Source organism: Hipposideros armiger, unplaced genomic scaffold (assembly GCF_001890085.2).
Source record: "Hipposideros armiger isolate ML-2016 unplaced genomic scaffold, ASM189008v1 scaffold_266, whole genome shotgun sequence".
Classification (NCBI taxonomy): domain Eukaryota; kingdom Metazoa; phylum Chordata; class Mammalia; order Chiroptera; family Hipposideridae; genus Hipposideros; species Hipposideros armiger.
In genome coordinates, this window is record NW_017731616.1 from 1,216,747 (window position 1) to 1,234,490 (window position 17,744).

The window sequence follows — 17,744 nt, forward strand, 5'->3', positions numbered from 1 at the left end:
AGCTGCTGGCAGCTGCTCTCTGACCAGGAGGGAAAAGTGTGGCATCCCCGAGGGCCACCAGTCACCCCAGAGCTGACAGACCTCATCTTATCCCTAACGAAACCTAAGTCCAGAGAAAGATGTGATGCCGCAGGCCTCCTGCCACCCAATCCACCTCATTGCCCGCCCAGGACCCTGCTCTAGACGTAACTGTGGAGCATCTTCAGTTCCTCCCAGTCTTTAGAGGCCTGACAAGAACCAGAAGCCGGATGGGGTGAGACCTCTGCCTCTTCTCCAGCCCGTCTCCAGCCTGGGGCTTGGTAAAGCGACCCATGGGCCAGTGCTTCTCAGCCCTGGTTGCTCTTGAAAAAATACTGATTCCTATGGATCAGGGAAAGCAGCTTGCGGGACCTTGGAGATCATGTCCCTCAAGGTGAAGAAAGTGAAATCCATTAAATGACTCTCCCTCAGACCCATAGCTAAGGGGGTGGTAGAACTGGATCCAGTACCCAGGTGGAATTAGGAACCGTTCATTGCTCTTTCAGCGGGGCCACAACCTGTGCCACGTGGGGATGGGGTGGGCGCAGCAGCTCGCAGCCAGATCGCTGAGGCAGTTGGAGGGCGGGGTGAGGTCAGTGCCAGGACCTGTGAGCCCTGGGAAGGGATACTCTTAATATGCACCAAAGCTAACAGCACCCTTGTTTTTACCAGAATTAAAAATGCCAGAGTTTCCTTTTTTCAACAATAACACAGTGCAGTCATCAGGTCTCTTAGTTGTGATACAAACCCAGCTTGAACCATAGTCTAACGGTGGCCATTTAATGGCAAGCTCCTGGAAGAGCTTGTGCGGTTGGGGGGGACCCATGTGCCTGGGCTGCAGCGCCCCTGGCACTGGAGTTTTTCACCCCTGTGGACTGACAGAGAAGTGGATCTTGTGGAGTGGATGACTCAGATGAGAAAGGGCTACAGTGTGACATTTGAGGAGGTGAGGCCCTCCCCCCAACTCCCCCTCCCGCTCCCCCATTATACTTATTTGTCTTCACACCTTGGTGGCAGGGACCATGGCCTAACTGGTCTGTGTGTCTGAGGCACGTAGCACATCCCTAGCTCACAGCAGGCACTTAACATCTGTCGGGTGAGTGACCATCAGGATCCGTCCTCCTTTGGCTGGAGTCTAGCCGTGGGACCCAGATGAGAGTGTCAGTGTGGTGGATGTTAGTTAGAGCGCTCCGTGCAGTGCTGCGCCCCCATCCCACCATGTCCCTCTCTAGCCCAGGGACCCTCGACAGGGATTTGAGACTGGAGGGACAGAATGGAGCAGGGGAGAAGTGGGGGAAAGACCACATTTCCCCTCCCCCAGGGGGCAACAGCTGGTGGGGACAAGCCTCGAGTGACTAAAGGGCAAGGGTTGCTCACTCCTGCTTCTAACACCCAGATCAAAGCCTCTGTGTTCTCTTATTCCCTGCCTAGCTGGGGGCGGGGGTGGTGGGAGTTAAAAACAATGGGTATTGGTTGGTTGGTTTTGGGTTTCGGATTAGGATGCCTCGCTCTCATGCTCAAGAGCAGGGGTCGGCAAACTTCTGAGGCAGAAGAGCTGTCAGGGGTCGGCAAACTGCGGCTCACGAGCCACATACGGCTCTCTGGGTACGTACATGAATGAGGAGGCTCTGAAGTAAAATTGAAAATGAAAACTATCATAGTTTCATTTATAAAATTTTTAAAGGATATTATTCACATAATGGTGATTGCATTTGTTTTATGGCTCTCGAATAATTTTTAAATTGTTGTGAGGGACAGGATTGGCTCTTCTGTCTCAAAAGTTTGCCAACCCCTGCTCAAGAGTAAACGATTAGTAATTTAGGGGCAGGAATTGAGTCTAAAGAGAGTATTTGATAAGATCTTACTTTCAAAAGTGCTGTTCAGAGACTCATTCTTTAACATACTTACAAGTTGGGACAACTAAAAGTTCTCAACATTGAGAAAAAACAAAATGCTTGAAATACGTGAGCATGTCAGAAACTAGCAACTCTTTGCTTTGTCTTAGGAAACAGAATGGTATCTGGGGAGAACTGCATTTGATAAAACATTGGCAAAAGTATTAAAGTATGGTAGCATCAATAATATAATCATCTAGGGGCTTAAGACGTTCATACATGTAATAAAAATGGCAAGAATTGTTTCAGAACCTTGTTAGACAATTACCAAAGAAGGATTTTAGCTTCAGTGGTCTCCTGTTTTTCTGGCTAACATTTGTCCAACAGTTTCTCTTAAGAATCAAGGAGCATGGACAGGGTTAACGTCTATGAGTGTCTTCAGGGTGGAATTCCCTAAATACCTGGAGGATTGCCTGCTGTTATTGCCATGTTCTCAGTATGCCTAGAGTTACATTTGTGTTTCTGATAATTTGGGGGGCATAACTAGGTCGTATTATTTCCTCTCCAAAGTGAGGGGTTTTTATAGTGGAATTGTCACGTCCAGCGTGGCAAGGGCAAATGGGACACGAGAGGGGCGGCGCAGATTGAATAAGTACAAGAGACAAAAGTAAGATTTAAGAGCGAGACCAAGGGACTCAGCCTTCAGAGATAGACTGAGCCACCGAATCGGGTCAACGCATGGTTTTTATTGATTCTTTTCAAGGAAGTAAACTGCTGTGCTGTCAGTCATTAACCGTGTATACTGGTGCGCCTTAAGGCCTTTTCCAATGACCTTTTCCCAATGTACTCCAGCAAATGCTATGCCTTCGTACTCCACCACATTGCCCCAAGACATAATTACATGTCCTCCCAGGGGAGACAGCTGATATCATTCCATCAGGTCCCAGTCAGGCTGAGACGCCCCCCGAGAGAGCTTTACAGATATCATTCCATCCGGCCTCAGTTTTCCGAGGCACTCTCTCGACTAATGGGTCAGAGGCTAATGCAGGGGGGGTGGTCTAAGAATCGGCTGTAAGGCGACATGGAATGATCTTAGTTATTTTTTCTTGAACAGCATAGACCGTTAACATTCTCTAGCTCTTTTTATTTTTCAGTAGCACGTATCACATTATTGTCTTACCACAATGTAATTTCACATTTATTTGTGTGATTCTCTAACTGTTGTCTGTCTCCTCTATTGGACTCTGAGCTCCAAAAACACACTTTCCTGCTTCCTTCTGATTCTGTGGCACCTAGAAGAATGTCTGACATAGAATATATGCTCTGTAAATTCTTGTTGGCTGAATAAAAGGGACACTGAGGGATTTTTACACTGGATAACCCATTTTACAGCATCCCTGACTGCATTATTATCTAAATGCTCAAAAAACATATATAAATGATGGAATTGTTATTTAGCAGCCTATCCTTCTTGATTTACTTGAATTTATTCATAACTAAAACTATTTAGATATGTTGACTTCTTGTCTGATTTTCCTAACAAACTTTTTTCCTTGAAGAAAATAACATAATGTATATTGGACACTTTTGTCTATATTTGCAGGTTAGGGTGAAGAAAATTAGGTTGAAGTAATTTTGAGATAGAATTGACATATGACATTATATTAGCTTCAGGTATACAACATAAAAATTTGATATTTGTATATATTGCAAAATGATCACCCCAGTACGCCTAGTTAACATTTGTCATCACAATTGTTACAAAATGTTTTTTCTAGTGATAAGAACTTTTAAGATCTATGCTCTTGGCAACTTTCAAATATGCAGTACAGTATTAGTAACTATAGTCACCATGCTGTATATTACATCGTGAGGACTTATTTGTAACTGGACGTTTGTACCTTTTGACCCCTTCACCCATTTTGCCCACCCCTAACCAACCACCCCCACCTCTGGCAACCACCAGTCTGTTCTCTGTATTTGAGTTCATTTTTCTGTTTTGTGTGTGTGTGTGTGTGTGTGTGTGTGTGTGTGTGTGTGTGTGTTTAAATCCACATATAAGTGAGATTATATGGTATTTGTCTTTCTCTGATATTTCACTTAACATATAACCTCAAGGTCCATCCCATTGTCACAAATGGCAAGATTTCCTTCTTTATGGTTGAAGAACATTCCATTGTGTGTGTCTGTCTATACATATCTATATGTCTGTATGCCACATTTTCTTTATCCATTCATCCATCAGTGGACACAGTGTTGGCCGTTGTAAATAATGCTGCAGTGAACATAGGGGTACATGTATCTTTTCAAATTAATGTTTTCATTTTCTTCGGATAAATATCCAGAAGCGGAATTGCTGGATCATATGGTAGTTCAGTTTTTAATTGTTTGAGCGAACTCCATACTATTGTCTTCTTGTAATCGACAGTTCTGGTAGTTTGTTATTAGTGTATAGAAATGCAACAAATTTTAATTTTTTTATTTTTTTAATGATTTTTATTGGGGAACTGGGGGGATGGGAACAGTGCTGGGAATTGGGGGGAAGGGGAACAGACAAGTTGCTGTCATTTTGTTCTTCAGTTTAGTTGTGGAGGACCTTGCTTCACTAGCCCAAGTTGGCACCATCATTGCGCTCTTCCCGGGCGAGGCAGATCAGTCGCCGGCTTCTGGATGGCCGTTCATGCTGGCTGCTGGCTACACACGGTAGCCCATGGCAACCCACTGCAGCAGGGGCTGCAGCCTATGCTGCCGTCCCAGGCGACTCATGGCAGCCCAGCTCCAGGTTGAGCTGTTGTTCAGCATCTTAGCTGTAGAGGGCAGTGTCACTGGCCTTCATATGTGGGATCTGAACTGGGGCCCTCTGGCGTCCCAAGCCAGTTCTTAACCAACGCGCCACTCGGCTGGCCCAAAAATTTTTATATATTGATTTGTGTCCTGTAATTTTACTGAGTTCATTACTTCTAACAATTTACAGTGGTGTCAGGGTTTTCTATATGTAATATGATGTCATCTGCAAATAGTGACTGTTTTACATCTCCCTTTATTTGGATGCCTTTTTGTTTTCTTGTAATTTCTAGTTTCATGCATTGTGGTCAGAAAAGATGCTTGATATTATTTCAGTGTTCTTAAATTTATTAAGACTTGTTTGGTGGCTTAACATGTGATATATCCTGGAGAATGTTCCATATGTGCTTGAGAAGAACATGTATTTTGCTGCTTATGGGTAGAATGTTGTGTGTATATATAAGTCCATCTGGTTTAACGTGTTAAGGCTGGTTTCTGTATTGATTTTCTGTCTGGATGATCTATGTATGAGAGTGGTGTATTAAAAGTCCCCTACTATTATTGTATTGCTGTCTATTTTCCACTTTTACGTCTGTTAATATTTGCCTTATATATTCAGGTGCTCCACTGTTGGGTGTATATTAACAAATGTTACATCCTCTTGTTGGATTAACCCCTTTGTCATTATGTAATGCCCTTTTATTACAGTCTTTGTTTTGAAGTCTATTTTGTCTGAGTCAAACTACACCAGTTTTTTTTTTTTTCCATTTGAATGATTTTTTTCCATCCCTTCACTTTTAGTCTCTGTGTATCCTTACACCTGAAGTGAGTCTCTTGTAGGAAGCACAAATGGGTCTTTTACCATGAGGGAAGCTCAATTTCTTATAAAGCTTTTTACTAATAACTATATATTCTGTATGTCTGGGAAGGAAGCTCAATAACATTTTTAAATATTCCTAAAGATAAAATTATCATAAAGTAACATTTTATCATAAATTGTTACATTAGTCCATAGACCACCATGGTGCTAATAATCATGGTGGCTTGAACATAAACATCCGTGGGATTCAAACAACATCCCTAAAATGAAAAAAGGGTGGACTGTTGTTAGGTCTCCAATCCACAGTAGTTACGTGCCTTGTCATTGAAAGTGCATGTACTGGAGAGGGGCGAAATTTATGGAGCTTATCACGTGATGGGTGACCGGCACAGCTCATACTAAGTAATGCACACAAGTGAAAATACAGTCTGTTCAGTGGTTGATAGAGGGCTGCTGCCCCAAATCCCAAGCTCCTCATTCCAACTACTCCTATCATCAGGGGTGTTCCACAGTGACCCCCTATCTTGAGTCAAGATAGGGGTGTCTTGACCCTCTCTTCTGCAGAACGGCCAGCATTTGTCCTGACTGATCAGATCCCGTGCCATCCATTGGAGAAACTGCTGCATGCACTCCTGGTGCCAGGTGCCTGCAAGGCAGGTGCTATTAATAGAGTTTATAGATGTGGCCAGCAAGCCTAGAGGTTAGTGACTTCTCTAAGGTCACACAGTTATTAAGTAACAAAGCTGGAAAACGAAGAAAGGTCTAACTTCAAAACCCATGCTTTCCCCACTTCTATTAATCTTTCTGAATACCTCCTTAAAAGGGAATTATGAATTTGGTCCTCGTAAAGAGACATTCTAGGATGCAGTATGAACGGCAAGATTTGAAATATTCAACATGACTAATATTAAGAATAAACTAGCCATACTCATTCTTTGGATCGGGTAATTTTAGTATCTACATTTGCCTGTTATATTCTAGAAATATCTCTGTATCTCTTTGATCACGTCAATGGTATTTAATCCAAATATACCACATACTCCACTGACAGTGGGATGTTGGTCATACACATCTATTGTTTAGCTCAAGGTAATGGTTATGAGAACAGCCTAAGGTCCTTCAGATAGAAATGGAGCATGTATTCAAATTAAAAATTAAACTTATTGATTTTTTTAAACCAATGAAGAGTCACTTGAAGTCAGGATTACTCGTGACCCTGGTGCTGAGGCACCGCACATGGGTAGTTGCACCAGACTTGGAAAGCTTTTAGAGGCAAAGTTCAGGGGCCATATGGACACCTAATGGTTTCTCCTAGTTCCAGGGCCTCTTTGGAGAAAGTTACTGACTTAATAGTCAGTTTTACAAAATTTTATTAGATACCTACTGGTATCACTGCAGGAAGAGAACAGGAGGCACCTCATACCTCCCATGCTCATGAAAGTGGGCCAAGGATGAGGACAGTGAACCAATCTCTAAGTTAGGCAGAACTGGATCTGATCTTTGACTTAAAAATGCAATGAACAAATGTGAGAACGGGAAAAGGTGTGTGACCCACTCTAACTTACCTAGAATGGGTCTGGGACAGAAGCACCTCTCAAAGGTCTTGCAGCCAAGGCATGGCTCAGACGACACTCCTAATCTAAGCATTCTTTAGCTTTGCTCTTCAATGGTGACAATTATGTTTGTATCTACTCAGTTTTGTGTCACCTTTAAAAAATCATGAAGGTTTAACACACGAAACAAATTTTATACTAAAGAGGCAAGATGTTAGCATGTTAAGAACCATGCTCAAGGACTCCAAAAACTGCACCTTAGTTCTGATGCCACTACTTACTCATTATGTGGCCTTATCCAGTTTCTTCTCTTCTCCAAAATGTCTCTTCTCCTGTGAAACTATGATAATACTTCCTATTTTACCCCAAGTGGCTGTTACTAGCAAGAAAAAATATAGCAGACTTGCCTCTGATGACGTAGCATCAATGGTCAGGGTGTAACCCTTTTGATGACTAGTTTACACGAAGTTACCATTTTTTGTTTTCAAATTGTTGCACCTTACCTTCCATTTCCAGGTAGTAGTTTTACGAGTACAATGCCAGTCTCAAATTTCAAGCAATGATTAGACTATTTCTTAAAAGAAAATTATCACAGGACGCAAAGCATACTGCATCATGTATGAGGTTAAAAACAATGGAATCACCACTGAGTCTAACAGAATAATAGCAGCTTATTATATGTGGCAACACAATGTGCTTGGCATAGTTATAAGTGCTTTATATATGTGAATCATTCATTCCTCCCAACCACTCTGTATGGTAGGTACTATTATCATTTTTGGATGAGGAACCTAAAACACAGGTAGTAAATGGCAGTTGACATTTGAACCCAAGGAACCTGGTTCCAATTTTTGAGTTTTTAGCCAGTATATTGTATTGCCTTTCTTAAAACAATCATATGTATGTAGGTAATCTACATCCCTAGTATTTTAAGTGAATGGGGATTTCTAGGTGAAAACCATGCATTTTGGTTCTAACTAAAAATAATTCTATTAAGTTCTTCTCTGGGTCTATGTAAATTTTTGAAGTTCGTTACACACATTTACTCAAATCTTTCCCATCAAAAAATAAAGAATTCCTGGGGAGGAGGGATCCTCAAAAAAAGGGGGAGTAAAGGGAAAGTAGGGGATGGAAAATAGAGATGTATATGTGCTAGGAAATAAAGCAAATTCAAATCGACAAATTATATAAATTCTAGAGCTGTTGTTGAGTTCCTGAAACCCAGGAACAAGAATTCTAATAATTTAAATCTAGTTGATAAAGCACTTTTTGAATGTTAATGTTGATTAGAACATTAAATTTTAGTATATTTGGGAGGAAACTTCTCAGTTAATAAGTCAAAATTTAAAGTGGGATTAGAGAAAGACCAGCAAATGTGACTTTAAAGGTATAAAGCTATCTTTTTTCACACACAAATCAAACAGCAATGTAATTAAATTCTAAGAGAAAACTGACACTCTAAATGGACAGTCTGCAGTACCACTAAAACATAACATCAGATGATAATCAACATTATTGCATTTAATAAGTAACATTGAGTAGCAAAACACAAATATACTCTTTAAATGTTGCATTGAACCTCTCCACCATTTTGGCTTCATGTAATGAGGTATGTGTAGAAGTATTTGTTCACATTTTATGTACCATTTAAAATGAAAAGAGTTCCTTTTTTAGGAGAAGGGGATGGTGGCCAGTATGTGAAAAAAAGACTATTTTGGAAAAACTAAGTATCTACCCAACTCCTGACTTACAAATTATTAGGGTGGTTTCTACACCTACTTCCTCACAAAGTGCACACACTAACGCTAATTCACATTCAAGGAAGGTTTAAAAATTATACGCGAACACTGCATTTTCTTTGCATCATCAGTGCTGACTCTTACAGGGAGTCAGACCCATAAGAGAGCAAATGTGAAGACCCTGGCTACTGTTTTATGGATAGAAGACATGGTTTAATTTGGAGTGAGTTCAGGAAACCAGAAAACAATGTAAGCTTCCAAAGATATTACAGCCAAAGTTTGCAAGAGTGACTGATATTATGTAGTGATAGATACTAATTTCCCATGTGAGGACAACAGTAAATTATTCAATTTGGCTCAATTAGCCATCTTGTGCCTGCCGGGTTACTGGCATATTATCCAAAATCTATAGCATTTGTTTGGAAAAACTTGAGGAGGAAGAGATGGTCTATAAGTTGACTTATTTCCTATACATTTTTTATTCTAAACGATTACCTAAACCCAGGTCAGGGAAGCAGTTTCATTTTATGGCTTATTTTCCTTTTCTGTATTTTGATGCTAGCAGTCACTTCCATTCATTTGAACATTAACAGGGTAAAGCAGTGGTCTCAGTCGATACTACTTATTCAAATCAATCTCACGTTAGATTTATATGTCCACTTAATATGGCGCCAAAATTTTAAACAAAGCTGGGCATTTTCTTTTAATGCAGGACTTCAAACGAGAGTTACATGAACACAGTACTTTGATTCAGAAAGTGAAAACAACAAAATTGAAAAATTTGCAGGCAGCACCTGAGGCACTCAGACAAGGCTAACATTTCATTACGACGTCAGTATTCTTTACAGGGTTTCTATCTTAACCTACAGGGAAGCAGGTGTAGCCCTGAAGCCACTCCTCGTAGTGCTAAGTGTTACTCACCCAGGATTAACCTTGATGATGGTTATTAGCTTTACTTTAACAGCTTGAAACACTTTATACTTGTCTTGAAGTATACTTAAAGAATGTATTTAGCTGATTCTTAAGGAACCAAGTCAGAGGCAATATCCTAAATCTTAAAAGCTCCCTTCGAATATAATGTTCATAGTCTTTAAATTTTAACTGTCATTGTTTATTACTGTTTTGGCTATATCCTCTACAATTTCAGCAGCATCTTAAAGAGACAATGTGTGTATGTACAATGAAAAGACAAAATGGTTTGCAACATCAGAAATCAGAGCCACAGTTTAGCTGTACAATATTAAGGAGGATCTGTGGTGCGTGTAGCCTCCTTTTTCGGAAACATGGACAACTTACATGTAAGTATCAGCATTATGAATGTAACAATAAAGAAATAATTCTTACAGGAGTAAAATACAGCATCCTGAAAAATAATGGTTTCTACCATACAAGGCAGTTAGAAAATGTTCACATTTTAACAAATCTATACAAACCACAAGAAACTTGTTTATGGGACCATCATCCCACCTTGCTGATAAGAACCTTCTAGAAATGTAGAATGACCATGAACAATTTATAAATCTAGTATCTATGTGCTCCACAGCCCTAGAACCCAAGAAACTGATTCAGAGAACGCTGTATGTCCAACATGGGTCATTTTTACATGCCTTGATTGTTAATGAGTGCCTGCTTTTAATATGTCTTTGTGATGTACAGTCAATTTGCACCTTTAAGGAGGTCATTCGATTTTTTTTTTTTAGCAAAGAAGCAACATTTAGCAGCAATTAAAAGCGCCTTCAAGACTTAAAAAAAATACAGTATCCAATTAGAAAAGCCATATCTTTAAACACTTTGTACAAGAATAAGCTGCTGAAAACTTGGTAATTGAAATACGACATATGTACAACAATTTACAACAGAGCTAGAAGGGAATTTATCATTATCCTGCATAGAACTGGTCTGCATTTGGTTACATACTGTCACTTGTTTTAATGAACAAGGCCTGGTAACAAAAGGAAAGTATCTGTTAACAATTCTAACGTGTTGAAAACACTGGAGATATTACAATTTAGTGACTTCAACTGATTGCAAAATAAGCAGCTCATTTTGTCAAAGGTGTAAAGTAACTAGGAATAAAAGCTCTCCCTTTAACATAACCAGTGAAAAAGAGGACATGTGAATTCGAGGTACAATGTGGTAAAAGCCAGAACAGGCAAATGACAAAGTCTAACTTTGTCCAAAGCTTCTAACTCTCACATTCTATTACTATAAAAACACAACTGTCACTGTCATTCAGTTACTTACTTTGGTTTCAGCAGATTAACTGCCGAATGCTGAAGGATGTATCCAGGCACTATAGTTCTCGTGTTAGAAATATGTCTCATTTTTTCCATGTGTTTTTAAATAATGAAAAACTACCCTTCATATTAGAACTCTCTAGTAACAACCAAATGTACTTAAGTATTATAAACGTTATGTACAGTGTTCCCCCAAACAAACGACAAGTTATTTTTCTATCCTAACATGGTCTTCCTGTTTCTGTGCAACAGGCAGTCATCCTTCACTGCTCAACGTGATAGTCAGAAGTGAACATTTATTCTTGTCTATGATCCACTCTCATACAATGATGCTACGAAGAGCTTCAGTTTACAAACAGTTCTCAACCATGTCCTGTGTAAAAAAGAAAATGAAAACACTCAAATGCTTTCAAACTCAAGTGTGCATCTGGAAGCAATCAAAGGTATCATGCCAATTTTGGAGGAAAGTCAGTAAGTAATTATGCTTGCAGAGGGGGGTGTAGGGGAGGCTGTCAGCCCCGCCATGTGTAAGTTCCCTGAAGAATTGGATCTTCTCATATGTGGGAGAAGGTAGGGGTCATTTGCCAGTTGGTGCACATCAAATCGATCTTCTTTTCGGTATGCCAAACAGCGTCTTATAAAGGCCTTAAAAAAAAAAAGTCAGCAATTAAAATCTCTTTCCCTTCTAAATATCAATCAAATTAATCCTCTAGAAGGATGGACACATTTGAGACAATAGATTTCTTTTTACTGGAAATTCAAATCTTACAAAAAAAAATTTTTTCTGTAGCAATAAAATTCTCACTTCAAATTCAATTCCCAACTCATAGCCCCCTAGTGGTTCACTTTATAGTCTAAATTATTATTGCTACCATTTAAACTTATTACAGGAAAGCTGTACTTTTTCAAAAATTACTGAGGTAAAATATATATAAATACATTTTAAATTAACATTTTAACCCTTTCTGAGTACACAATTCAGTGACATTAAGTATCTTCACACTTCAGCAATATCACCACATCCATCTCCAGGACTTTTTCATCTCCTCAGACTGAAACTCTGTACCCATTAAACAACAACTCCCAATTCCTCCCTCCCTCAGCCCTTGGTAACCACTATTCTATATCCTTTATGATTTGGCTATTCTACGTAGGTACCTTTATCAGATACCTAGAATATAAAATAAGTGGAATCATATAATATTTGTCCTTTTGTATCTGGCTTATTTCACTTAGCATCATGTTTAAGAGTCACCCACATTGTAGCATGCATCAGTTTTGTTCCTTTTTAAGGCTGAATACTATTCAACTGCATGTATATACTACATTTTGTTTATCCATTCATCTGATGATTGACATTTAAGGTTGTTTTCACCTTTTTGCTATTGTGAATAATGCTGTTACGAATATTGGTGTATAAATATTTGTTCAAGTCTTTGTTCATTTTGTTGATGGATTCTGTTGCTGTGCAGCTTTTTCATTTGATGTAATACCACTTGGTAGTTTTTGTTGCCTTTGCTTTTGGGGTAAAAAACCAAAAAATACTCGCCAAGACCTATGTCAAGAGCTTACCACCTAGGTTTTCTTCTAGGAGTTTTATGGTTTCAGGTCTTTACACCTTCAAGTCTTTCATCCATTTTGAGTTAATGATTGTGTGTGGTATATGGTAGTGGTCCAGTTTCATTATTTTGTATATATCTGTCTAGTTTTCCCAACAATACTTATTGAAAAGATTGTCTTTACCCCATTGTATTTTCTTGGCTCCTTTGTTCATAAAATAATTGACCATATAAGCATGGGTATACTCCTGGGCTCTCGATTCTGTTCCATTGATCTATGTGTCTTGCTTTAATGCCAATACTATTTTGATTGCTGTAGCTTTGTAATATAGTTTGAAACCAGGGAGCAGGATGCCTCCTGCTTTCTTTTTTCTCAAGATTGCTGTGGATATTTGGGGTCTTTTATGGTTCTATACAAGTTTTAGGATTGCTTGTTCCAGTTCTTTGAGAAATGCCTTTGGAACTTTGGTAGGGATTACACTGAAACTATAGATTGCTTTGGGTAGTATAGACATTTTAATATTAATTCTTCCAACCCACGAGCATGGAATATCTTTCCACGTTTCATTTCTTTCATTAAAATCTTATAAGTTTTCAGTGTACAGGTTTTTCACCTCCCTCGTTAAATTATTCCTAGGTATTTTATTTTATTTTTTTATTGGGGAATTGGGGGAGGAGAAGAGCGTTGGGGAATCGGGGAAGGGGAATAGACAAGTTGCTGTCCTTCTGTTCGTCAGTTTAGTTGTGGAGGACGTCGCTTCACTGGCCCATGTTAATATTATCATTGCGCTCTTCCCGGGTGAGGCAGTCGCTCGCTGGCCATTGGACGGGTGCTCAGAGCAGCTCACAGCAGCTCACGCCGGCTGCCAGCCACTCACGGTAACTCACAGCAGCCCATTGCAGCAGGGGCTGCAGCCTACGCTGCTGCTGGCGACTCACGGAAGCCCAGCTCCAGGATGAGCTGTTGTTCACCATCTTAGCTGTAGCGGGCGCAGCGTAACTGTCCTCATATGGGATCCGAATCGGGACCCTGCTGCTCAGAGCTGGCGTCCCAAGCCAACTCTTAAACAACATGCCTTTCAGCTGGCCCTATTTTATTCTTTTTGATGTAACTATAAATGGGGCTATTTTCTTAATTTCTCTTTCTGACAGTTCGTTATTTACTGAATTCACTGGTTAGTTCTAACAGTTTTTGGTGGTGTCTTGAGGATTTTCTACATACAGTTGACCCTTGAACAGTGCAGTGGTTGGGGCACTGACCATCAGTGCAGTCGAAATCAACATATAACTTAAATCAGCCTTCCGCATATGTGATTTCCAATGGCCACTTGACCCTTGAATAACACAGGTGTCAAGTACATGGGTCAATGAAAAATTCTGCGTATAAGTGGACTGGAAAAGTTTGAACCTGGGTTGTTCAAGGGTCAGCTGTATAATATCATTTCATCTATAAATACCGACAGCTTTATTTCTTCCTTTCTGATGTGGATGCCTTTTATTTCTTTTGTTGCCTAATTGCTCTGGCTAGGATTTCTGATACTATGTTGAATACAGAAAGCTGCATTTATACTTAGAAAATTCTGGACACTTTTTTCCTAGAATTTTTCTTCTGCTAAAATAATCCTCTCACCCTTTATCAGTTTAGTTTGGCTAGAGGGAATGCCATTTTTAGCCATAATGTTTTTTTCCTATCGAGCATAAAGAGTTTTAGATGACGGAAACAATGAATAACACTTCTTTTGGGGTTTTTGTTTCTTACGTTAAGACTGTGCATCAGTACACTTTTGAAAAAGCTAAATAATGGAATATAATCACTATCTTTTTCCTTCTCAAGCTGGTTTTATGTATCTTCTTCTTGAGAATAGCTTCTTATAAAAAATCTACCGAATTATAACATTTATAAAGTACATAAATCCTAAGTGTACAGTAAAAAAGTGAATATACCTATGTAACTGGCAACCCAGATCAAGAAAAAGAACTTTACCAGAGACCCCTGAGTCTCTTCACACCCCCTTCCAGGCATGGGCTCTGCCTACAACCCATCTGTACCTTAACTTTTAACACCAGAGTTGAATTTTGCTTGTTTTGACCTTTATGTAAATGTATTCCTTTATCTAGCTTCTTTCACTCAATATTATATTTGAGAAATTCATCCACTTTTTGTAACAGACAGAACATTCTCAAGGAATAATTTATAATTCTTTCCCTTTCTTACTGCTGACACTAGAAAGAACTTTAGCTTATTTTGAAATTCCTAACTGCCACATTAATTAATTAATTAAACTATGCGCAGGAAAATTATAACTAACATACATTATAATGTGATTAAACTTTGATGTAAAGTTAGCTATTTCGCATGTTCTCTGCTTTGAAATTCATTAGAAGCAATTTTTTCTTTAAAAACAAATCTAGTTCTTATCATTATACTATGGTTAGCTTACTAATATTTATCAAAAGTCTTTCTAATCCCTTAGGTCTTATCTTTTTAGGTCTTTAACAAAGTTTCAGAAGCTACTATAAAAAAGATTAAGATATAGGAAAAAAATCAGGAGTGATTGATATATTGAAGGCAGAGTTTGAAAGGAAAAGCTACCACCAGCAAGAGGTAAGAAGCATACAAGGAGTAAATGTGCTTCGGGTGCCCACATCAGGTCAGCAGAGGTACGTGGCAAAGGTGTGTTCTGTAGGGACAAGAGGTTAAAAAACAAACAAAAAATAATGTGACCCTCCTCCAGGTTCCAAAACAGTGGCTAAGGATAAAACCAGAGATGGTAAACGAGACTTTCTTTTGGCATACTACATTTATTCCTGGTCTTTTCTGTCAGTATTAAAACATAAATGGATCTTGCATTGACTAAATTCATTTAGTTTCTATTCTCACTAATGCTGTATATAGAAACAGAAGACGAAATTTAGATGCTAGCACTGTCAAGATCTTTTCAAAGGAGCCATAATTCCCTTATGAAAATAACTCATATGCTTTAAAATAAGAATGCCAATTATCTTCTCAATTGTCAAAATCTTCTCAAAGTCATTCAAATAATTTGCAAAAAGCAAATAAAGATGTAGTAGATAAAATGAAATATGGAACAGTTCCAATAAACACACTTACTGAGATTACCCAAAGAACAATACCTTTCCCATTATGCAGGCCCTTCCGACCTCAGTCAGGGACACACAGTAGTGCTTCTCTATAGTCTAAGGATACGAAAATTAAAGCTTACTTATAAATTATTCTTATGGCCTAGATTATTCCTACCAGAAAAAAAAAACCGCAAATTTTTTGTCTTAGGAATTTCACAGGGTTTGAAAAGAACACTCCCACAGGGAGGTCACAAAGAAATAAACTTTGTGATAAGAGTATAACAAAGCAGGAGTGAAAATACAAATATAAAAGGCCAACAGGAGGAGGAATGTGGGAAGATAATAAGCACCATAAAAGTGCTGCTATTAATTAGAAATAGCTATTTCACGTTATGATATAAACATATGGATTAAAGCTATAGGAAGCCATTTGTTACGGAGTCACAGACTCCTACACACACACAGAGCTGAAGAAGAGGTCAGGCTTTCTTAAGAGCTACTGCAGGGCAGCATGACATCAAGTATCTCTGCTACTTACTAGCTGGTGTGATTCTGGACAAGATCTTTTTGCTATGGCTTGTCTGGTTTCCTATTTCATAAAATGGGAATAACAAAAATACCTACACCCTCATGAGGATGTTAAAAGTTAATGTATTAAAGTATCAATACAATGCTTTTATTATTTCTTATACAGCAGACCCCTGAACAACTTTGGGGGTGAGGGGCACCTATACCCTCTACAGTCAAAAATCCAAGTTCTGTGAAAAGCCAATTAAGACACATTTTGTATGTTATATTATATATTATATTCTTAGAATAAAGTAAGCTAGAGAAAAAAGTTATGAAAATCATATGGAAGAAAAAATATGTATACATTTTATGCATTCATGACATAGCTTTTTGTTAAATTTTTTCAATGTTTATAGGTTCATCTGAGAGTTTTTTCAAATTGTTATAAATCTCCAAAATATCTTCCAATATATTGAAAAAATTCATGGGTAAGTGGACCTGTGCAGTTCAAACTGATGTTGTTCAAGGGTCAACTATATATTTAAATATCTCAGTATTAACTGATAAACTGATATATAAAACATAAAGGTAACAATGAGCCCAAATCCTGTGATTTTCCCTCATTTTCAAGGCAAGCTGGTGTGAACAAAGAAACAGGGATTATATTTTGGTCCTTAAAAGATGAAAACTATCACAACCAAAGAAAGGCCTAAGCAGCTCTTTTTTCCAGAGCAAATCACCAGCCCTACTGGACAGCACTGGATTTTCCTGTGGTAGCTATCCCTTTTATTTTACTGACTAATAAGTAAGTCTTTTAAGCACAATTTATAAAATAAAATTTCACAAAACTTATTTATATAAATTTAATACCTTTGCTTCACTGCTTACAACCGGTTTTACAGGGAACTGGACTTCTGTGGCTTTTAATATTGTATTTTCTTGAAGAATGTCTTGTTGAGATTGATTGTGACCAAATGGCTTAAAAAAAAATGAATAAAATGTTGAGAAATTTATCTCACAAAAAATTTAAACAGAGATATTATCAGTGAATTCCCAAGATACGAATGATTTATGTTCTAAAAAGTCTAGTCCTCAGTTGTATGGAAGTTGGGATACATTATCATAGCAACAAGATTATCATTGATAGCAGGCCAGAAAGCCTTTCTAATCAATCCTCAGCATAGCTGAAACAGTGTGAATAAGAAATAGAAACAATGCTTTTGCAATATATGCAATTAAGATAAAATAAAAACAAATTTAAATATTTATTCTGAATATTTAAAACAATGAAGTTTGATTTAGAGAAGAGATGAAGTAGTGGAAATGTGAAAAGACCAAAGAATAAAATACTTTGAGCACAATAACGTCAATGAAATAGCTCCAGGTTTGGTCCTAACTTGCAGTGAATTCCCAGAGAAGTCCCTTAAGTTCTCTTTCCATACTGATGAAGGGACTGGATGGGATAGGGAGTAAGTAATATCTATGGTAGTTTTTAGTTCTCTCAGTATAAAGAGAGGCTTGGGGAAAAGGAAGACTACTAAGTTTAGTGGAATTGCCCTGAGGAAGCACAGGGGGAAACTATGCTAACGCCACTGTGTGTGTGGT

The 17,744-nt window shown here is 38.5% G+C and overlaps 1 protein-coding gene across 1 annotated transcript in view; it reads right to left on the reverse strand.

Moving 5' to 3' along the window:
- Nucleotides 1–8,515: 8,515 nt before the first annotated feature.
- Nucleotides 8,516–17,744, reverse strand: part of TLK1 (tousled like kinase 1) — a 128,480-nt gene continuing 119,251 nt past the window's right edge. Inside the window, exons 20-21 of the mRNA XM_019656821.1 lie at nucleotides 17,010–17,117; nucleotides 8,516–11,631 (exon numbers count right to left, since the gene is read on the reverse strand). Of these exons, the coding sequence (XP_019512366.1) occupies nucleotides 11,455–11,631; nucleotides 17,010–17,117 (285 nt within the window). The 3' untranslated portion in view covers nucleotides 8,516–11,454. The remainder of the gene's footprint in view (nucleotides 11,632–17,009; nucleotides 17,118–17,744) is intronic.